We start from the raw sequence: 23,795 nt of genomic DNA, 5'->3' as shown, positions 1-23,795 counted from the left end.
GAAGAGTGATCTTTCCAGTAACAATGAAAAAGTCAGACCGACTAAGGGGAACAAGGCCAGGCTGGATGTGGCTCTGGGCAGCCTGGTCTGGTGGCTGGCGATCCTGCCCATGGCAGTGGGGTTGAAACTAGATGATCTTTGATGTCTTTTTCAACCCAGGACATTCTATGATTCTATGAACAGTTTTTGCAAGCATATCAATACTTTCAATAAAAAGAAATCATAATAGAAGGGGTTGTTTGTATAATATGTATATATTATATATTAGATATGTAGAGATATATTAATTCTTCTCATAAATTCAGTGCTGGTGAAATGTACCAAGGACTTCAGTTTGTCCAATGAACAGTAAACACAAGGATTGCAACAGCAGAAATTTCCTCTCCAATGCCCTCCAACTCTCCTTGCTCCAGAGCATAGCTCTGTAAGAGGCAAGTCCAAGTCTTTGGGACTATTCAGTCCTTGGCCTCTCCTGCTGAGAATGCAAAAACAATGATAACAGCAGTAATACTGTGCTGAAGCCAAACTCCAAGCCAAATTGAAGTGGCTGTGTTCTAACAATAGCAATGTTTTTCTGTACTGATTCTAACATAGCTGAGGACCCGGTCTCCATTGTGCATGACTGAAAGGTGGTTTTGGTGTTGTGGACACATGCCCATAAGGCACTGGACTGAGATCCACCAACTCAAATTTCAGAGCACTGCAGAACAGGAAGGAAAACAGCAGAATCTAAAAGGAAGCTCAGAAAAAGCCTCCATCAAATAAAATAATATAAAACAAAGTCAAATAAAACTCAAAATGAAAATTATAAAATACACATTCTTACTCTGGACTGGAACGTGGAAAAATTCTCCAGCTAGAGACATTTCAGAGTTATTTAATTCTTTTTTTTTTTTTTCCAAAAACGTTTTGAATTTATGAATGCTTGAAAATTAGCCACCAGCTATTCATGCAAAATACTTCTAGGGTTGTTTTTTTTTTAATAATATACTCACAATATTGTCAATGTAACTCTTAAGTGAAAGGCCGTACTACAGAAAATACGAAACTAAATATTATATGCTCATCTAATGTTAGATAATTCATTTCCCAAGTCCCAAATATTCATTTACCTGATAGATCTGACTTCGCCATTCTTCCTCTTCAGTGTCCTTCTGGCATGCAAAGAGTTCCTTGGAGAACTCTATCTCATAGCTTTTAGCAGAATCTAATGCGACAGGAAACTCTGACCTGTCAGCTAAAATACTTCAGAGATTTTTTGCACATGGTCTGGAAGAGGGGGAAGGATTCTGCTCTCAGAGCAGCAAGACTTGCAACAAAGGTATTTGTACCATCTAACTCCCACTTAGGTGTAAGTAAAGCAATTTAAACTTTTTTGCTGGTCCTCTGTGCCAGGGTAGATTGCATCTGACTGGAACGCAAATGTCTTAAAAGAGTATGATCCTGTACTGACGTGAAGTCAATCTCAACACTTCTGCCTGTTTCAAATTATTTTTACATTCATTTACTCTGCTACAACCAAGAGCAGAATATGTCCCTTAAAGCACTATGTAAGAGTTAAGTATTATAATTAATACTTCTTTTGCAACTTTCTGACCTTTTTTTCCTGTTAAAAAAATAAGGAAACTATTGTTATTCTTAGAAACCTGTACTTAAAATGACATTAAAACTTCATTTTTACCCAAACTAACAAAAACCAGTGAAATTAAAACTCCAGCACATAGTAACCATTCTCTTTTCCTTTTTTTTTTTTTTTTTTGTTGTTGTTGTTGTTGTTGTTCCCATGATCAACCTCCAAAGAACAAGCCTGAATTTTAAATTCCCTGGTTACTATTAGTTCCAGTTCATACCTTCACATTTAAAATGTCATTTTCATTTTTTTTTTAATATATGCACACACACACACGCACACACACACACACATATATAGATATATATATGTATATCAGTTCATAAATCCAAAATGAAGAGAGAGCTAGTACGGTTATCAAAGCCTTTATGAGCTGTATAAAGACTCGTTAAGAATTGACATCATCAACATTTGACTGAAGTAGATGTGCACCAGTCGTGGCTTTAACTACAAGGCAAAGTTGGAAAGAATGTTTTAGGTTTTCAAAGAGAAACAGTAAGAACATCAATGTTAAAACAAATTATCCAAAGAGAGAGAAAAACGCCAGATGTGGGAAGTCATCCAAAGGCTTCATCCTTTCTTTCCACAGCGTTTCACTGTTCAGTTTGATTGCTCAGCAAAAGCAGACTTTTACCTTCCAGGATGATTGTGCCAGATCCCTCTCATGCCTCTAGCAGAGAAGAACCAGGACACGCAGAAGTCAGCCAGGTTGCAAAGGCACCACGACGCGTGACAGTACTACACAAAAACATGCTGTGTTTGGACATGGATGCAAAAGGTTCACAGTTATCTGGAGGGAAACGCTGTCTTGGAACTGACTTTTGTTCTTAAGGTGGGAAGGAAGGGTTATTTTTATTATTCAAACAATTCAGTCAATCCATCAATCAATTCTCAGTCAACCATTGCCAAAAATATAGATATATCTCAACTACATGGCCCTTTTAGAAAACTCACAGCTTAGCTAGAACATAATGCATTCTCAGAAGCATCCTTGGGTATGGAAAAAGTCAGCTGATCCCATCAGTCTTGCCTGGAGTTCACCCATAGACTGATGACAGCTGTACAGCTTTACATTGGCACAGCAGTTCCTTTAAGCCCACTGGGTACATCTGACTGAATCCAACCACGAAGTTAATGTTCTGGTGTTCTTCCTGAACTGGCTGGTATGATTAACTCAGACATGTTAGCTCCATCCTAAGACTCAAAAAAGAAACACTGTGGAAATTCACATGCCAAAAGTCAGATGATGGGCTAAGATACGTTCGACTAGAAGAAAAACAATGCAAATACAAATCTAAATGAAAATCAGTTTGAAAAATAACCATTATGTCCATTCATGAATTAGGATCGGTTTGGCAACCAAAGATCAAAACTGCACAGCAATCACTTGTTACTTTTGACTGACAACGGATTACTTGCAGATGCTCTGAAATGTATATCACTGAGCAAGTGGGCTTGGCCTGTTTTTATCTTTTAAATATTTTTCCATTAATGGCATCGAGTACAGTTGTGTATTTACACTGATTGTTAAAAAGATATGTATATACACTTCCTTCACTTTTTTCACCTCTACAAACATCAAGAATGTTCTGGAGGTAAGGAAAGGGAAAGGGAGAGGGAAGGGAGGTGAGGGGAAGGGAAGGGAGAGGGAAGGGAGAGGGAAGGGAGAGGGAAGGGGAAGGGAAGAGAAGGAAAGGGTACTGAGGGGAAGGGAAGGGAAGGGAAGGGAAGGGAAGGGAAGGGAAGGGAAGGGAAGGGAAGGGAAGGGAAGGGAAGGGAAGGGAAGGGAAGGGAAGGGAAGGGAAGGGAAGGGAAGGGAAGGGAAGGGAAGGGAAGGGAAGGGAAGGGAAGGGAAGGGAAGGGAAGGGAAGGGAAGGGAAGGGAAGGGAAGGGAAGGGAAGGGAAGGAAGCCTACACCACCACCAAAATGATGTTGTTTTTTTTTTTTTGTTTTCTTTTTAAAGTGATGGTTTTTGGTTTGCTTGTTGATTGATTTGTTTTCCTTAGCTGCTCATGTCGCTAGATTCTCCGCATTTATGCTGGACATCCGAATCTGAGAGCTGCTCTTGCTCAGAATGGAGAGTTGTGTCCCCCCGTTCACTCCGCTGCTCGCTAGAGAAGGATGACGATGTTTGAAATCCACAGCAAAATACCGGTTGACTTTCCAGCTCCTCCATTTTCTCTTTATTTCTGATTGCACCTTTAGGGAGAAACTTCAAAAGGTCATTTTTTATGTACTTAGCCGCTCGAGGACATGCTGACAAGTTATCAAGTTCAGAAAAAAAAAAGAAAAAAAAAGAGCAATTTTGAAGGCTATTATTAAACTCCTTACTTCAGAGAAACCTACAGCGATTTCTGCATGTCTGAAAGAGTGCCAGGCATGACGTGAGGAAAGCACCCTGGGTTCTGAGTTTCTGACTTCAGATAACTTGGGATCAGCCCATAGGTGCTTAGAAGATGTGCTTGGTACTAACCCAAACATGGTTTTTGAGTTAGCTTTGTGAAAAAAATTATCTCATTTTCATCAGTGGCCAGCAGCGAGCACATAACAAAGAGCCAAAGATGATGGATAGTAATCAAATAATCTGTCCAGAAAGGTCTCTCACCTGCAGTTAATGGATGCATGTGTACTGAAAACTTTGCCTGCTGTGTTCAGCTCAACTCTAAGTAGATAACAGCTCTTGGGTCGGTGTACATCTATGAAATACTCCTTTCCCTGGAGTTTTTTTTAATGTGCACCATAAATCATGCACAGTAATTTGTGTTCAGATGTCCAGATAAAAAATTAATAAAAGTAAGAACAAAAATCAATAAACAGATTGATAATTTTTCTGCTTTTCAGTTATCATTGATTTCCTGCTGATCTTTGTAGGTGAACACATGTACATAAGTACAGAAGATAATAAGGACTTAACATAAGAAAGACTGTACTGGCTTGGGCCAACATTTACTCGTTTGGTAACTCATTTCCAACAGTATCCTGTAGCATATTTAAGAAGGAAATAACGTAAGAACTGACAAATGGGGAGATATCCTCCTAACATTTTTTTCCAGCCTTCAATGAGCTTGTGTATCAAAACTTCTTTTTCCCTTTAGCAGAAATCGCTAGATTTTTGTAGACTAATACAGTTGTTATAATGGATCAGCACATTCCAATGTGCTGTACAAGTGCTTTAACAGTATGGGCACTAACTGCAAGGAGGAAAAATCCAACTGGAAAACTTATATTCTCTTTCTAGTACTTTTAATTTTCTTTTTTTTGTAGTTATTGTATAGATAGGAATAGATTAGATAGATTATGGAAGTATCTATCTGGGTTAGTTTGGTTAAGTACCACTTCTCCAAACCAAACCAAAACAACAAAAAAGAATAAACCACAGAGGTTAAAAGATCATCGACGCACCATGCAGAATCTTTGAAATGTTCTTATCTCAAGATTAGTTTAAGACCAGACCTTCTGGGTATTCTTTGAGCGTTCATGAGAGATAATACACGAAACAACAGGTTTAGGCAGAAGAGACAGATATCCAGTACTGCCAGCTGATGGAATATGAATGCAGCCACCAGAGGAACTGTAGGAACACGTGATTCAGAGCACACCTTCTGAGCTACATGGAGCCACAAACAGTGCACATCTACAAGTCCTTTCGTGGTCTTCCTGACTATGCCCATGAGCAAAGATAAACTATACATATGTTTGCTGAACTCGAGAAGATTGTTGCTTTCATCTGAGAAGGAATCTCTTGGATAAAGAAGTTAGAATCCCACTGAGCTAGAGACCACTTATGACACACTGTATCAGAATAAATGTGGAATATCTACTGCAATGAATTTGGTAGAATAAATGATCCCAGTCCTCCTAAACAGAAAAACAGAAGGTGGTTTTGTTCCTGCTGGACTGCACAATAAATCTGAATCCGTGAAACAAAGATTGGATGAACAGTACGTATTCCCTTTTAGACAGAATTGAGTAGAAAGTCTATTTCCACTAATGGAGAAAAGATTTGCCTCATTCATTTAGTTCAATAAACAAAGTCAGGATAATTTCAATTTGCAAATCAGAACAGGTGAATCAGAAATTAGGTCTAATTAGAACTGGCACAAATATACACAAATACATGCACACAAACACGGATTCAACAAGAAACAGTTTCAGGCTTTCAGAAATGCAAAGATGGAGAACTCTTCAGAAACATACTTTAAACTGTAGTTCAATATAGTGTGTAATATTGTCCTAAACTTAACTCTTTGGCCCTATAGGAAGATAAAGACATAGTGTTGGCCTGTTATATGCAAAAAAAAAAAAAAGGTTTTCATATCTCCACTCATCATGGCAGATTCTTCTTAGTCAAGTTTTTCAGAGTACAGCTTGCAAACACCATGAGAAGGGAATATGTCATGTGAGAAGCCATGACAAGCAGCACTCCCAGTTATCCTCTACAGCTGTAGTGCTTTATAGTACTACAGAATGAAAATAGATAATATCAGCTAGTGGAACTCCATGGAATGAAGGCAAGATAGAGTGTCTGGAGGTTGATTTATCTTTTTTCTTTTTCTTTTTTTTAATTTAGATGGTCAGACGTTAGAAGTTTAAGCAAGGAACTAGTCAATTTATAGATAAACACACATCCCTGGAAGACTATTAGTTTAATCTGATTTAAATACCACTATGGAACGAGACAGAGAGTCTTCTAGAAGTTGTTTTTTCTCTATGTAGATTACAAAGAGAGCACACAGCTGTTACCCCAAAGTTACTTGTTGAATACTTCTACACTTAAGCGCTCCTGAATGCCATTCTAGAACTTTAAGGTTTCCTAAGCCTTCATCACTACTTCATTACTAAAAATAATAGTGATCTCATTTTCTAAATAGCACCAAGCCTGATGGAGTTCAAGAAGTGTTTGGACAATACTCTCAAACGTGTGGTTTATTTTTCATGTAGTTCTGTGGGGAGCCACACAATGGACTGGATGATCCTTGTGTGTCCCTTCCAAGACAGGATATTCTATGATTATATAAGAAGTGTCTCTTGTGAATAGCAGAACAATGAAAAACAGCATTAGACTTTTGGTTTCAGGGACAAATATTTCCTTTCAGTATGGGCAAATTGATCACTTTGTGAAGCTGGTCAATAAAGAAAGACTGTATACAAAAACTACATTAACCTTCACTTGTAGATGTGATAAAAGAGTTTGTCAGGTGACACTAAGTGCTCAATCTTCATTTTTTTTTGTGAGACGAGGTCTAAGTGGCTTATTAGCATGGTCTGATTGGCCAGGATTAATTTCTCTTAGCATTAACCATTTAAGTAAGATGACTAAGTTAGGAACCTCCTCATTTATGGATATTTGTGTAGTTAAACAGAAGACACAAGCATCTGCAGAGAGAGTCAGCGCAGCTAAGATCTGAGTTTCTCTTTCAAGGCGTTTCTGTTGACTGCAGGACTCCTGGGAAACAAGTCACTTAACAAAATAATTGCCTCCATTAGGAAGCATTAATCTGAGCCTGGCAAGGCCAATGCTTTGGTTTGATAAAGACATCATGCATCCTCCTTCTTTTGCCGAGGCACTGTGAAATTCATACTAAGATACGAAAGAATATGTAGATGGTGATTTACAAGAAAGGATTAGAACAACAGTTAGTCCCACAAGGAAATGGGATGGGGATGGAAATAGAGATGGTGGGATGACGGAGGTTAAATATTAAAAGTCTTACCTCCCCGTTCAAGAAACAATAGAGAACAGCAACAACAAAACCCTAGGTAAATGGGAGAGAAAAGAAAAACTAATTCAAACCCTTCAGGAAATACTGGATAACAGCTGGAGTTCAATAAACAAACAAAACGAAGCATACATATAAGTGAATAAACAGGCAGTCTGAGAACTATGCATCCAAAGCCAGAGTAATGAACAGACAGATCTTTTTTAACAAAAGCAGAATTCACTGTATAATCACCTGGAAAGATCCCAGTCCCAATTCAAACACTAGTCTCTCCCGCTTACTGACATTTTCCGGAGAAAAAGCAAACACCGTGTAGTGAATTCCAAACAAGGGGATAAGCAGTAGTGTAGAGCGAGCCAATCTCCTGTTACAATAGAGTGAAAGAACTTTAATGCAGCCTTGTAATGAACAGCTTGAGCTTTAATTAAAGCAGAAAACACAGAAACTATTTCATCGCTTCCCTTTCGGGAAATAAATACGCCATATAATTATACAAACAAATATTCAGCATTCCCATTTGTTCCCTAATAGTGATTTCACACACACTGTAGTTTGCTCCCACTTCCTCATACTGGTACAATTACAGTAAATTAGTAATGTATTATACTCTGTACTGTTATTTTGATTTGTATTATTGTAAGCAGGGATTTCTTTCTTCATGAAGAAATTAATCTTGGTACAGGATTCAAACTACTACCACAAAACAATAATAAACCACTCACGAAATTGCATAATTCCATTGGAGGGTTTGTCTGGGGGAAAAATAGTATTGATTTTCTTCAAGGTAGTTAAGGAGCTTTATGGAGGACAAGGAAATCTTAAGAAGCCAGAAAGACCCTCAGAAGTGCTCCACACTATTTTCAAATTCAAATATTCCATTTGCTTACATGCACGGAGTATACTGCTGACTGATTTGAATTGGAACATTACATGCTTTAAAATATCCTAAAAATTATGCACTTTTCTTATGAAGAGAATATCTCCAAGAATTCTGATAACGTCTCCTGTTATACCCAATACTAGAAATGGGACATCAGTTCATTGCCAGTGTCCCTCAGTCATATTTTGGGCACTGATGACAAAAAGCGTATCGCAGACCTTGCACCAAGATGGCACTAAACACTAATGATGCCTCAGTCAGATGCAGACCAAATGTCAAGTCTGGGTGAAAGACCCCATAAACAGGAGAGCACAGTTTTCACACATTATCACATTAGATGTTGGCCAAAAGCTTTTTAACAAGAGAAAAAAGAAAACATTGAAGTGAGTTGACATACAGAGTCTACATCTTTGTTGCCCTCTGAAATACGTTACACAGGAGTAAACCAGAGCAACAGACTGAAAAACCTTTCAAGGTCTCTTCCAGACCTCACAATCCATGAACGTGCAATCAGATTAATGAAAAGGAATGCTAACACTGTGAAAAAGATTATAGAATGCCATCTCCATAAAGAATGTAAAGAATATAACAGCGTCTCAAAGTAGTAATGGAACACAAAGAAATAGAATGGAGGTAGTAAACTGAATAAATAAGCATTCTTTTTCAAAGTCTATTACACTTTCAGTTCAGAATTAATTACAACAATAAAAGGATAAATGATGCTTCGATTCAAACATCACAACATTATTGTGAGTTAGTAAGGCTTATCTCTCTGCAGCCATAGGGGGCTCATTTTGGGAAAGATGCAGAGGAAAGCTCTTTCTATAGTCAGTTTTATGGCATTAATTCTATCAGATTAGTCATAGAATTAGTTTGTAGGATCTTGAAATACAATGTCATCATCAACTTGTTTCCGATGTTGTCTTCAACAGCGTCACAGAAGTCATGAAGAAAATACATAAAATGTAAGAAGTAGCACAACCTGAAATTTGCAGATGATTAAGATCCATCATTCTGTGATTCTGTGGTTCATCAAAAGGAAAAGACTTTAATAACAAGAAAAAACTGAGATGTTACTGGAGGCTGTGCTGCTGCTGCTGCTGAACTGTGTTCTTCTAAGAGCATTAGAAAGAAAACAGAATTAAAGCAACCGCTGTGAGATGAGTAAATTTACATACAATGGTGAAATGAGGATGTTAAAGATACAACAAAATTCTCAGGAGTGCAACAGGAGGATGGGATACTCCTGATTGGCATCCTCTTCCTGTATTCTTTCAGACAAGGAAGGAGCCTGGGGGATAGACCCGAAAGAGAGGACAATAATCATTTATCAGGGTTTAAAGGGAAACGTTTGGAAGAGTTGTGTTCTCCAGAGGTGTGGAAAAAGCTTTGTTTACACTCCAGTAGGCTGAGGAATGTTTCATAGTGACTTATTAAAGAAAATAATAATTAAAAAAAAGGTATATTGCAATTTTTGTTGAGGTAGGCGCTCTATTTTTTTCATCCATCCTAAAGAGCATCTTACGAATTAGACTCTCTCCAATAGTATGAAAAGTACATTCTAATAGAACATTAGTCCAAAAATTCACAGGCAATGGTACAAAAAGATATCTTTATAGTAAAAGAAAGAGAAAATAGAAAGGTCATCTAACTTTGACCTGTCTCTGGAGGACCCATGCATTTAGTCTGCCATTACAAGTCCACACTTTTTCAGGGGACTGCGGAAGAGTCTATGGATGTTACATAGGACACAACTAGGAATGAACTGGAAATTGTAAGTGAGAATTCATTTCATATTGGATTGTAGACTAGAATTGCCAGTGATTTCTACTAAGTGTTGTAGATTGTTCCTACTTCACATTTTAAAGCCCTATTTTAGAAGACTTAGTTATGATGTTATGATCTAAATGAATGTAGTAATTACTGTTACGGAGATCCATATGAATGCAGTAACTATGCCTCAGATGAACAAAATAAATACTTTGAGACACTGCACAATAGGAAACAGGCACCAATGAGTCTGAATAGCTTCTTCCAGCTTCTATGAATGTGACACAACAAATGTATATCTCAAATTCACAGCTGTAGATACAACTGTAAGAAAATCTGGTTTGGATATGTGGATGCTATCTAGCATGAATGAAGGCAGCTATGAGAAAATACGAGTCTTCTACACCAGGGGGACCTGTAGCTCCAGAAGTGATTGTGTGAGGAGATCTGTGGTTTTAGTCTTGTTTCCATCACTGAGATGGAGAAAAGTACAGCTGAGAGCAAACTCTCCAGATATTCCCATCACACTGAATCTGTGTCTTGTGCCACTTCTACTGGGACTGGAGGTGCTTCCATTGGGCTAATTTTGAGTTCAAAACATTGAGTCAGTCACAGACTTTTAAAAGAAGTAAAATATCTTTAAAACCACAGCCTCTGAAGAAGGACTACGTACTTATGCTATTTGGGAAGTAAGAACTGTCTGGTTTAAGCGCTATGCCTTCAGTGGAATTAATTTGGCCAAACATAAGCTTTTGGAGTAGTGAAATGAAGGCTTGTGGTGGTCATGTTGTACAAGGTTTGTGACATCAAGGTTTGGACGCACACAAAATTGATCTTCGTGTTTAAATTATTAATGTAATGTCTTTAAGGCTTACGCAGAGGAATAATGCACTTCCAAGGCATAGTTCTTGTCTGTTATAGATGTCTCTTTAAGTAGCAACTCCTGCTATAAATTCCACTGATATATATTGAATGCATTTATTTATCAGAATGTATCTATTAAAGTTATTTAATATTTTTAGGTAAATTAATTCTACACTTGCTTTCCCCTTACTGTCAGTAAAGAGGAACAGGCACCTATCTGTATGGATGAATTATCTCCCTAAGGAAGGTCTTAAAATATCCCACCCTATGTTTCTCCACTCACTACAAAGGGGATCTAGACTGAGTTTGTGACATAAATTATGATACGCTGACTTGTAATGTTTAAATTAGAAGAGTTCTATAACTTTGGTGCTAACTTGGTGATGAATACATACAAAATTTCTAGCAAGAGTGTTTCAAATAGAAAGATAAAGAACAAAACATGAAGATACAGCATGCCATTGTTTGTATTATGCTTAGGAGATCTCCTGTTCAATAAACCAGAGTATCTACTTTATCTAAAGAATGATAAGATTGGTTAAAGTGACTTTCAAGAACTTTAGGATCCTCCCTGACAGATATGTGTCCCATCTGGAAGCTTAATTACATCTACCTGACTTTTTAATATCTGAGGAAACATCTGAACATATTGATTGTGACTTAATTCTTCCATGCATAAATCATATCTTCAGCCCATGGGCTTAAGAAGTAGTGGAGGGTTATGGAAATTTTCATTTTGGGGTATGAAAAAGATGATTTAATTGTGTTTATGAGAAGGGCAGAGAGTTTTTTCTGGCCTTCTGTATAGGCTGAACTCCTCCTGCTCTTCATCAGGTAGAGAATTCCACCTCAGAGAGTTGTCAGTCCTTCTTCACATGAAGTTTGTTGCCCTGCAAAGGCCCAACATGAAGCTTAAAATTGCATCGTGATGCAGATTAAGTGATGAAATTTATATTTAAAAGTATCTCCTCCTGAATGTACCTCCTATTTTTAGCACTGCTTCTGTTAGATTCAAGCTTCTCTCCCTGAAGAAAATGCACTTGCTGACTGCTTGTCTATTAGTCCTTACTTCTTTTCTTTGCTTTCGCACACTATCAGATCGTTGACCGAATCTTTTCAGCATCTTCACTGATCGATTTCTTAACTATCTTGAGGAGGTGGAAAATCATAAACAGCAAATGCCCACTTTCATGCTTAGAATGGGCTTTGTTAGTGGGTAGACTAATAAAATTAAGCAGCTACAAGTTATCAAATATATCTTTTTCCTTAAAGATGTCAGCAAATTCTGTTCTTCAGCGAAATGCTGTCCTTGTGGATCACTGCAGCAGGAGATCCCTGAGTTGCTGCTCTGCATTCATAAGCCTGCAGTAGAATTCAGGAGGACATCCATCGCAAAGCACACAATGTAAGAGATTTCTGGAAGGTACCCATCTCATCTAAATGAGTCCTGTGGGCTTCTGGTACAAGTAACAGAGAGTAAGATGCACAATGAGAAAGTGATTAATTCTTGCCTCCAAACTAATGCATTTTTTCACTTTTATGGCTGCCTTACCCTCCTTAGGCAAATCTCTGCAATGACCTCTGACTAGACACTGCATATCAAGTTAGTGTATTAAGTTAATATTCAGTTAACCATAGTTTATCTTCATTTCTGGGTGTATACTGTCAAAGCCTCACTCCATTCCACAAAAATAAGCTGTTTTCCAGGTGAGAGTCTGATTCAATCAATCCTGCTCTACCCACGTTGTCTAGAAAACTTTGGGTGAAACATTTCCTCTCAGTATGACCAGAGATCAACATTTTCCTGTATAATAAAGAGCAACTATTAATAGTTTCTATACAGGCACTATCCATAAGAAGCATCAGAGATCATCACAAAATTAAAAAAAAAAAAAAAAAAAGCTTTAAAATCCTTGATCATGGTGCATCAGCAAAAGCACAGTGTAACAAAAAATTCTACATGCAACAAGAACCAAAGGAGTGCTTGCTCTCCAGTTACTACCACTCTGCTCATATCAAATCATTTACTTGCAACATGCGTCATACAAACACAGTAATGTCACAGGATTGAGTACACTTACAGGGTAATGGTTGATAGTTCTGACATCTTGCAAGAGTGCTGGTTAGCCCTCTTAGGCTTACAGTAGCATTTCTGAACGCAGCTGCTAAATATGACAAGATTAGCATTTTTTTCAGCATATTGTGAACAGGCCAAGGTAGGTCACTTTCAACATATTTCATGAGACAAATCACAAAGATGGAAAGCGGACACGACAGGATGGAATTACAGCACAAACCAGCTGCTTGACGAAGCGAAAAAGAAACAAAACAATGTGAAAATAAAATGCACTGGCAACTGAGATGCGCTGACTCGCAGACAAATCAAAGATGGAACAACCTGGAGGCAGGCGGGCAGTGTTACATGTCCAAAATACACACGGCCTTTGCAGTCCGGTAGTGTACAGAGGGTAACAGAACAATATATTAAATGAAAGTTGACTGCACGCTTGTGGAGGACATTAAAATATAACATAAACTTGTAGGATGGAAACTAATCTAAGGTGAAGTTATATCAGCTGCTCTTCATTTTCACGCATAGGTACTCATGGTGGTATGAATCTCTTTTTAAGACACTTAGCTGAGGGCATCACAGCACTTCTTTGCCCAGCTTTCTTGACATATGAGCTCAGGATGCAAACTGTCTCACTGCTGATTCAGAGGTACCTCTTATTTTTGTCTCACACACTAAGAGAGTTGGGGTGATAAAAGCAGCAGGCTCACACAGTATGGACCAGGACTATGATCCTAGCATGCTGCACCCTAGAAAAGGCTACTATGGAGTATGGAATGTTTACATTTAAAATTAGCCAGATAGAAGCTAATCTGACTCAGCTGCTAAGAAGGGTAATCTTGGAACAACATGGGAAAACACTGTGAAGGATGTGAGGGAAAGATATTTCCCAGCTGTTAAGACAGACCGAAAACCATGACAATTGAAAATAGGAATTTGTTATTGACATTTACAGGGGCATTTTTCTTGCTTGTTTTGTTCTCAATCTATGGTTGCTTTGGTGGAATTCACCTCAAGGAAGGTTGGATGTCTAGGTGAGCTCGACATTCTTGTTCCATGGAGAATCATCAAAGGGAGAATCATCACATGTAGCCAAGAGAGAAGTACACACTTGTTCGTCAGGATATGTCTGCCCTATTTTGGATGTTCACTTTAGGATGGGATGGACAAGGTCCACTAACTGCCCTGACTAAATCTCCATTGATTATAACAGATACTCTGCCTACAAGGCAAGCATCTGTCTTTATTCAGATAAACCAAACTCTGTTTTTGCTGCTCTGCTAATATGCATGCTCTAAGATTTGTGTTCACACAGACATAGATGGAAAAAGCACTTTATAAGTTGAACCGTGAAATAAAACAAATTGAAAACAATTTAAGCTTCGGTCCACTGTCAACACTTCTAAGTAATTTCCATTTAATGGAGAATTTTGGATTTGGTTTTGCTTTTCCTTTGGGGTAATCAACAACTGACATTATTATTAGATATCATAGCTTAAGAGGTGGAAAAAAAAAGTACAGTATTGTGGAACACAAAGATTCAGCAGACAGAAAAAAATAATTGTGTTTCAATCTGCTGAAAGAATCTCTTTAATTGGATAAAGTTGAAAAAGTAAATACAAAAAAGACTGTTCCTTCTACAGAATCACGTCTGTGATAAAGTTCTGCAGTTCTGCTATCTTTTACCAAGCCGTGCATTAATTGATATTTAAGACTGATTGAAAGTGGGGATGACAGTTTCAGAGAAAGTTTCTCTTCACTATGGTGGAGACTTTCAAAAGCAATGATGGACTTTTGTCTCATTTTTGGATCACCTCATCTGAAACATGTTTTATCAAAACAACTGTGACCACCTGAGAGCTTCTCAGCATGTGCTGAGAGCTAAAGCTCATGGAGGTGTTTTACAGTACATAACTTGAAAAGGAACTGCCTGAAATCAACAATCACTTCTCAAAATCTCAGTCATGGGGTGCTGTAGTGAAATGTTTTCTTCAATGACATTCTTAAGTTGCAGAGGTAATCTGGAACAAAAAAATCTCCATTGATTAAGACCTGTTCCTTTATTATGCCCTGTTTTACATGGAAAGGTTTGATTTTCATCACAGTGAGTATGACTACCTTGACAGCATTTGTTTTTCTGATGCAATTACCAAAAAATAAGACTTGATTCTGTAAATAACTACTACTCTACTGCCAGTGAGGTTAAATTCACATGTGGGCTCATAATGGAAAACTACCTGATAAGGAAAGCACTAGTATTTTAGCAGGCTGTTAGTATTGCTTTCTAATTCTTATCTAACTCGTTTTGAATCATCTCCACATCGACTGAGATTAAAAAGTCACCCAAATTCTTTAGAATGCAGAACTGACAGAAGTTTTCCTCTTTTTTTTCCCCCCACTTTTAATTGTTCTATTATTTCATTATTTTTAAGCAAAGTTGAAACACTGATGGAAAGAAAGGGAAAAAAGAGGGAAGAGACAGGAGTCAGGAAACAGAAAGGAGAAAAAAATTAGCAAAATAAGAGAAAAATTAATATACATGAGACTACGGAAATCAAAACATTAGACAAATTAGGGCAGGATTCTCAGATCTCTGTAGGCATAGACATAATGGAACTGGTCACATCTAACTACATGTGACTAAGAAGGATTTGAACCATCTCCTTTATCTCACTCAATCACAGAAAGAATTGAGCAGTTCCAGAGGTCAGGTTGACCTATGCAACAGAGGTGTCTAAGACATACAGGATGCATTGTCTTATGGAGGTGCCCTGGTCTCCCAGTTTGACCATAGACAACAACTAGACTGCTTAGATTAAATACGAGACTTTAGACAGCTAAAGGCAAACAAGCTGAGTCTCACCGCATGTGTCCTGTGCATGGACTGCAGCTGCATCTGGGAGGAAGAGGGAGGGTGCTAGGGTGGAAGGGGAAAGAAAATGTTAAACATTCCCAGGATGAAATGAGTGATGCATGATGTGGCTGAAGACCATCTTGTCAGACTGAACACCCTGCTGCTGTTAATGGAGATGAGACCGTATACAAATTTGAGGCTGCTGCAATTCAGTCAAGGCTTTGCAGGTTTCTCAGGGGTGCTTAAGAGAGCTAACATGAGATTGCTGATTCAGAGGAACAATTGTTCATTTAAACCAAGGCTTTGTTGCTACATAATGAAAAATCAGGGTTCTGGGTTTAGGTCATTAATAACACACGGGGAATGGCAGTTTGTGGCTTTTCTCTGAATATGCTGAAGGTAAAGCCCTTGGCAAAATAGAAAAAACACATAAATTAAAACTGAGTCTCACTAAAAACCTTTCTGCACCCTGCCCTCAAATACTTCTACATAACCTCACTACAGATAGGATTAGCACCCTGGGCATTGAAAAAGAAAAAAACACAAGGTGTAGCAGTGGGAAAGGAATGCAGAAACGAATCAGTGAAATAAAGTACTCAAAATGCAGTATAAAATTAAAGTAGAAATTTTGTATGGTAGAGAAAATAGAAAAACAAAACAAAACAAAAAAAAGCAACCCTGCCATCTAATATTCACGCTTAATATTTTCTTGAATTTTTTTTCAATTGCTACTTGATAGCTAAGGAAATTTTGCAGCGAGTCCAAAACACAAAAACTACCTTTAGAGAAATCCTGAATTTACAGATTGGATGTGGGCAGAAAACAAAGGCTGTGCAATTCCACCTTGCAGCAGAGACACAGCATGCAAGTGGACTCATCCACCACCCTCATCCAGACACAGAATGAATAGCACTGGTGCTTTTCTGTAACACTGTCTCATCTCATCTAACTTTCGAAGCTTACATTATAGATATCTGCACCTAACTTTGTCATCCTGTGCTCAATTTGCAGTCCATGGTGAGAAACAGATAAAGCCCCATTTGTCAGGCCTAATTTAAACATCTTGTCTATAACAAAAGGAGTTGTAATCAGTGGCTTTCTTAATGAACTGGGTAGATTTCTACTGACTGCTCTGAATCAAGCTCTACAATTGAAAACAAGTCCAAAAGTCCAAGTCCAGTCATGTTTTGAAGATCTATTTACATTTGGATCTACTTATTGCTAAAACCATTGAACTGAAAAACTAACCCTTGACATCTCTAAGGAATCTGAGATATTCTAGGATCATCTTCTGACTCATGGGAACTGTCTGGAAACAAGTTTGGATAAAGAAGGCAAAGTATTACATCTCCTTCACACTCTGTCCAGATAAATCAGTTGAAATCAGTTGACCATAATGGATGTAGATTTTTATTATTATTTTTTAACCTGGCTTCTTGGTCTCTTGCTCTTTGAGGGATCTTCCATTTGTTTAACATCAGGGAAGTCAGTTTCCTTTTCCTTTTCTGTTCTGAGTAGGGTGTCTTAAACAGCTCAGTAGATTTTTCTTTTTTTTCCCCAGTGATTTGGAGGAACATAAGGAAGATTTTTGCTTTTTGGTTCTATGTACCTTCAAAGGCAATGAGCTTCAAGATGAAAACTGAGACATGCAGGAATTCTCAGAAGATCGTTCAATGGATTTCAAAACTCCCATAAGTATAGAAAATGTGGAGGAAAAAGTTCCACCGAAAGTAGATACAGTCATTGTAACTGAAAGCCAGTATGGCAATTACAACCAAAAAAATGACATAGAAATGGTACGTCTGTGAGGAAACCACTGTCACCTCTCCAGAGAATGAGGCTGGATTACTGACTGCAGACCAGAGATGCAGTTGAAAAGAGATGTTAAACAATAAGGAACTGAAACTGGAACTTCTTGGCCAATAATTCTGACTTTTGCCCAGAACTGAATCTTGAAGATGAAATGTAGTGGTCAAAGAGTGCCAAAAATCTCCTCTACCCTGCTCATTCTTGACTTTGCTAACACCTATAGGTGGTCATACAGGGATGGAAAAGTAATTGTCATGCACAGAGCTCAGAAAGTGAAGAGATAAAGCTTAATGTTTAAGTGTGCTCTACAGAAGAATCTTGGTACTAAAGGATAGAATATTTTCATCAAAAATAGACTTTAAATAATCTGTAACTTCAAAGTTACAAGCTCTGATCCTTCTTCTATTTTAATTCTGCAGACCATATTTCCACAAACTCACTGGCTCTGGAACCTAGTCTAATGTCATGCATGATGGAACAATTTGGATGGACATGCACTAACATCAGTAGAATAGCATGTTTATTGAGAGGAATGTACCACACCAAACAAGATACTTAAATAATCTGTCTTGAATTTAGGTTTGCATTTTTAAATTATGACTGCATGCCACATCCAGCCACTAAATATCTGGAATGTGATTAGCTTATGCCTTGTTGTCTTTAAACCAAGGAAACAAGTAAAATCTGCAATGCATTTCTTTCTGTCTCAAATTGGGTTTCTGTCTCAAACTGACAGAAGTGGACATTCAAGCATTACAGACAGATCTTAGCCTGGTCAGTTGGCAGAGCTTAGCGTTAGGGTGACTACACTGAGTTTATGTAATTTGTACTCTGCAGCTTCAGTGACATTGTAGTGCCTCACCTGCCTTGCTCACCATCGACTATTCCTATGGGAAATAATCCAAGTTTCAGCCTACCTCCTTAACTATCCTTAATGAAAAAAGAAAACAAAACCTTGGTTGAAAAGGCCTGGCCTTGCAGACTTTTGATTACCTAAATAATCTCATGTGTAAGATGAATTACAGTTTGGAATGTAATGACACTGGTGCACAGCACCTCAAATAGTAAGACTAGGATCTAAGACATATGTACTACCTTGTATTGGCCCAGTCATAGGTAAAATACATTTTCTTAAACCAATTTCTTTAAGACTGAATTCAACAACAAGCCATCGTAACCGGAGCCTTTGAGTGCTTATACTCTCTATGGCAAGAATTTCTTCTGTACAATTAACCAGTAACCCAGTTACCACCACATAATTACTATTATGAACAACATCACTCACAGAAGCCTCGTGAGAAGTTCACTCGTTCAGATTAAAACAAAATAAAACAAAAAAAAAAAACCCTCTTCACTGCCTGCACCATTCTTCTTGTCCCTTCCATATCTCAGGCACTAAGGGACTATGTCCTGGCAAGGATATGTCCACAAACCATGAACCAAAGAATATGAAGCATGTTAGTTGCTAAAGTGACACGAGAAATCAATGGTAAGGAGAAGCAGAGACATTGAGGGAAATTCAAACTCCTTTTGTGTATGGTAGCAAAGAGTGAATGGAAAACCATGGATGCTGTTGTTCATCAAGCTTTGACATAAATTGAAAGCACGTTCAGGATCAGAGATGTCAGAATTATTCCCCATTCTCTGCAGTCTTGTAACAGCCATGGCACGGCCAGTTGCTTCCATTCTCCCCTTCACCTTTATACTAAATAGCCAATTCCAAGAAACAAAGGTGCAAATCTGGAACAAGAAAAAATCCAAGTTTCTCCCTTCCAGCCTCACAATGCCTTCAAAACAACTATCAAAGCTACGAACTGTGCAGAAGGGAGAGGGAAGAGAGCCTTGTTTGGTCTTGTCTGGATTCTCCTAAGTCACAGAATCACAGAACTGCAGGGATTGGAAGGGACCTCAACTCAGCTTGGAAATTTATGGAAAACGTTCTGAATCTCCAGAATAACTGAGAATATCATCCCTAGAGAATAAAATACTCTGATAGAGAACATAACTGCACTCAAATTGATGGTATTTTATGAAGTCACATTGCTTTTTGATGGCAATTCATGAAGACACGTTGCCTTCAGTGCTGGACATTCTCTTTTCTCACTGACCTCAGCGACAACTGAAATTTATCAGTGCAGATCAGAATTACATTAATCACCTTGGTGAAGTACAGTAACTTTAGGAACACATTTGAGATCTGTACGTCATTTTCTTTAGGAAGCCTACCTTAGTTTTGCTAATTAGTAATCTAAATAGATAGCTAAAGCTAAACAGATTCAATCTGTGTAGTCTTGTACTTTATGAAAGTAAGAAGTTTTATATTGTGCACATTGCTTAAGTATTTGTGGTCTTATAAAAAGCAATGCTGGAACTATTTTGGATATATATATATATCTGGCATTTTAAATAATATATGTGTAGATAAGGGCATATATTTACACGTGTCAAAAGGCACAAACACATAATGTTGGTCTGAGCATTCAGTTATCTTGAGTGCCATTCCACAGCAACTGTGGCTGCTAAGCTACAAGATTTTAGGTACCACAGTGTTGAAATAAATGTAGTACTGTGTCCTCTCCCTCACTGACCTACACATCTTAATCCTTCTGGACCATCTGGTTGTGAATTTTTTTAATTATGCAAACACTCATTTCTCAGCTACCTCTTGTAACAGATAGGATAAAAAAGTTTTGCTCATTTAGGACACAGTCTGTGGACACAGAACTTCATTTTCTGAGACTGCCACAGAAGCATGATAGAGTGAAACAGCAATTCTGAGTTGCTAATTAACAAATGGTAAGCAAGAAACTTTAGCAGATTTCAAAATATTCACCTAACTTGTGAACTGATGTATCAGAATTGTTTCCTCAGTCCACATATGCATTGAAACCATGAAAGTATCTGTAAAAATACCTTATAGCAATGTGCACAAACAGTATTTAAAGACAGAACTGTGCTATTTTTCCACTCTTATTTCAAAATAGAAAATAATTGTCAGCTTCCACTATATGGATGTGGACTTGCACTCTGCCCCCCTTGTAAGGTTTTGAAATAGCAAATGCAGAGCAATTTTTAACATTCTGTTCATCACAGGTGATCCTGTAACCACAAGGAACAAGTTTTGTGCTCAGTGGTTTCAGAATGACAGCCTGTCAAACCTCCAGCAAAATGTTTGTATATCACTGGAAATGGATGGAATTCCTTTCAAAAATACTGACTTGTTCTGGAACATCCCTCTGCTGAGTGATGTATGAAATAAAACCTCTTTCAAGGTGGACATACTTTTAGGCCTGATCCCATCAGCATGGTAAGAATGGAAAAGATGCACACTGAGTGAAAAGAAAACCTTGGGGCTGGGAAGATGAATGTTTAAGGTCCTCTATTGCCACAGGCACCTGGGTGGATTTTAAGCAGCCACTTCTATGCGTTAGACCTCAGCTGTTCAACAGGAGCAATACAGAAGCATTAATACACAATATATTCTGTGCTGATTGACTTTGTACTTCTCGAGACCACAGTCAATCTGTAGGTAGGCCACCAGAGCAGAATTTTCAATTACTTTACCTGAAAATAAGTAAATTCCTGTGCAATTATACTCTTGCTAGTTATGATTTGTAGCCTACATGGTCTTAGATTCCCAAGGATTTTATTCAGTTGCTTTTCTTCCACATCCCTACCTGAAAAGATCTGGCACAAATGAACACTCCCATCCTCTAAAAAAACCTAACAAACAAAGCCAAGGACAACTTCCCCCCTCATACAGATACACACAAAAAATAACCCCCAGCATAATTGTTTTTTGTAGGACATGTCAGTGAAAAGTATAGTAGTTGTGAAGGAGAACATTTTCTCTAGAATGCTAAATAAATTCATCATGAGTTGGTAGTAAGAATCCAGGTAGTAGAGACCTGCACTCCTCATACTCCTTAGGAATGAAAATGAGGTTGTTGGTGATCATGCACTGACACCAAATGATGACTGTTTGTGTTTCCCATTGTATTTTCTTGTGGGTTAGCAGAGGGATGTGAGACCTCTTCATTACTGGGTTAGTGGGCATCCCAGCACCCAACTGATAATACCTGACGTTAAGAAATTAAATTGCCCTGCTAACAAGTATACCATTCATCAACCACCTGCCCTTTTCTTGTCAGAAGTGAGACTGCTTTCCATGAGGAGCCTGTCAATAACTGTTAATGCTGGCAGTCTGAGCACTTGCAGCAAGACAAAGCAGTAGCAGAATGAATCATTGAGTGTCCAGTGACTTTGTAGGTGAACTGCAGAGGAGTGTTGTTTACCAAAACATTTGTGATACAACATTGCTTCTCCTGCCCTAACCCCCTAGGTTGCACCATAGGGAAAATCATACCTACCTATGATATATGCCATGTTTCTCCTTTCTTTCCAGCAAGATGCTGATTGGAGGAATGACGTAGACCTGAATTAGCTAGGTATATGTGGGATTTATTTTCTTTCTCATTGAGTTTTCAACATGTGATACAAAATTTATGATGAAGAATCTGTTAAAGCAAAAGCAGAAACAAGCTTCCCCCTCCCAGGTTATACTATTCAAGACCAAAAATAGAAGAAAGAAAAAAAAAATAAGTTTTTTTTTCCGGTCAAATGTACTTTGATACTTGAAAATGAATAAATAAGCAAAGACTTGATGGAAATGTGTGGGCCTTTTTAATCTTAAGGATTATTCCAGCATGCATCTACATCATGCATAGCTACTTAATTACAGCAAGGGTTTATGGTACCAATGTCATTAGAGGCTCTTCTGCCTATGGTGAAGGTTTCAACAATGCAGCTGTGCATTTGGATGTATGCATTTGCTCTTGGATTCAAGTCTGTGTAGGCATTTCTAGTGGAATATGGCTTTCAGGGAGGTGAATGTACTTTATAACAATTTGATTGAAACCAGGATGCTCTAAAGCAGATTCTGTCAGATCATACTGCACACTGTTGGCTCACAGGAAAAACAATGAAGAATCATTTATTAACTATTTCCTAAAGTCCTGGTTCGGGGATTGAATATCCATGCATACAACAAGAGCTGATGTGACACACCGTGTGCTAAGCCAGCTAGGTTGTGTAAGGTTGTGACTATGTGTTTCCAGTCCCTGTATTTCCAGTGTGAGTGCACACTGGATTTATTGACATCTGATGCATTTAGCTTTCAGTCTCCCTAAATAGTTTACTACTTCTTCAAAATACTTACAAAGTATGCAACTGGATATGGCTAAAATTCAGGATGTGTTCCTCTGTGGAAGCACACTATATAAAATCTACCTGGGTTGAATATACAGGTAGCTGAGATCCTTGTACTACAGGATTAACAATGACATGATTGTAATTATAGTAAATTCAAATTCTTTGTGGCCCATTTACCACATGGGACCAGAAATCCACTTGGACTATGAAGATAGTTGTTTAATTCAACAAGGAATACAAACAGTGTCACTATTTACTTCTCAAGCAACTGAGGATACAAGACCTTCTCGCTTAGACGAAAACCTGTTGCTTGTTTTGATGCTTAATTTGGTGGAATTATTCAGGACTGACACAAGATCAGCTGAAACCAGAACACGGTCCAAGATACAAAGATATGTCCTTTTTTATGGCTGTCTGTTCTAATATTGAAAGGCAAAAAAACCAAAACATTATGTTGACTACTGGGAGAAAACATGAACGTTGCTTGGAATTCATGGCTGGAGGAAAGGAATTCTTGAAGTAAAAAAAAATAATTGTAATGGTGAGTTCTATTTTCTTAGTTCTACTGCAGCTGCTTACGTATTTTTGACAAAACCCCCAGTCATTTCAAACATAACGAGGAGTTTATATCAAGAAAATTCAGTAGAAACAAGAACTGAGTGATAGTTCTCCCATAGTCGGACGCGTTTCGAGCTGTTCAGTCTGAAATGGGCTCAGCAGCATGCAGGCAGCTCAGAGGGGAACAAGGCGTGTGATGGAGGATTGGATGAGACTGCTCAGGAATGACTGAACATACAAGCTGATATCAAATGGAAGTTTACAATTGCTAGAGCATTTGACTGATGCAGAAGATCGTTAGGAATTTGCTACGTTTCCAAGTTTTTGTCAGCCTAAAGGCAAAGGCTAATGCGTGTAATAATCATAATCACCAGGAAGGCTTTTAGAGAGAAACCAAATTTTTAGGGGAATGAAGGGCTCATTATAG

The 23,795-nt window shown here is 38.1% G+C and overlaps 1 protein-coding gene across 11 annotated transcripts in view; it reads right to left on the bottom strand.

Annotated features, from left to right (window-relative positions):
* Window positions 1-3,457: 3,457 nt before the first annotated feature.
* ADCYAP1R1 (ADCYAP receptor type I) overlaps window positions 3,458-23,795 on the bottom strand; it is a 130,532-nt gene continuing 110,194 nt past the window's right edge. For 3 of the 11 annotated variants that reach the window (XM_048951615.1, XM_048951617.1, XM_048951616.1), the window contains 5 exons: window positions 15,800-15,853; window positions 12,947-13,030; window positions 7,586-7,715; window positions 7,346-7,387; window positions 3,458-3,843 (listed from right to left, as the gene is read on the bottom strand). In XM_048951615.1, coding sequence (XP_048807572.1) covers window positions 3,634-3,843; window positions 7,346-7,387; window positions 7,586-7,715; window positions 12,947-13,030; window positions 15,800-15,853 — 520 coding nt within the window. In that variant the 3' untranslated portion in view covers window positions 3,458-3,633. The remainder of the gene's footprint in view (window positions 3,844-7,345; window positions 7,388-7,585; window positions 7,716-12,946; window positions 13,031-15,799; window positions 15,854-23,795) is intronic. The other 8 variants (XM_048951619.1, XM_048951618.1, XM_048951621.1 and 5 more) reach the window with 8 other exon arrangements.

This window comes from Lagopus muta, chromosome 7 (assembly GCF_023343835.1).
Source record: "Lagopus muta isolate bLagMut1 chromosome 7, bLagMut1 primary, whole genome shotgun sequence".
NCBI classification, from domain to species: domain Eukaryota; kingdom Metazoa; phylum Chordata; class Aves; order Galliformes; family Phasianidae; genus Lagopus; species Lagopus muta.
Note: the sequence above shows the minus strand (reverse complement) of the source record. Positions and strands in the feature narration are given on the sequence as shown.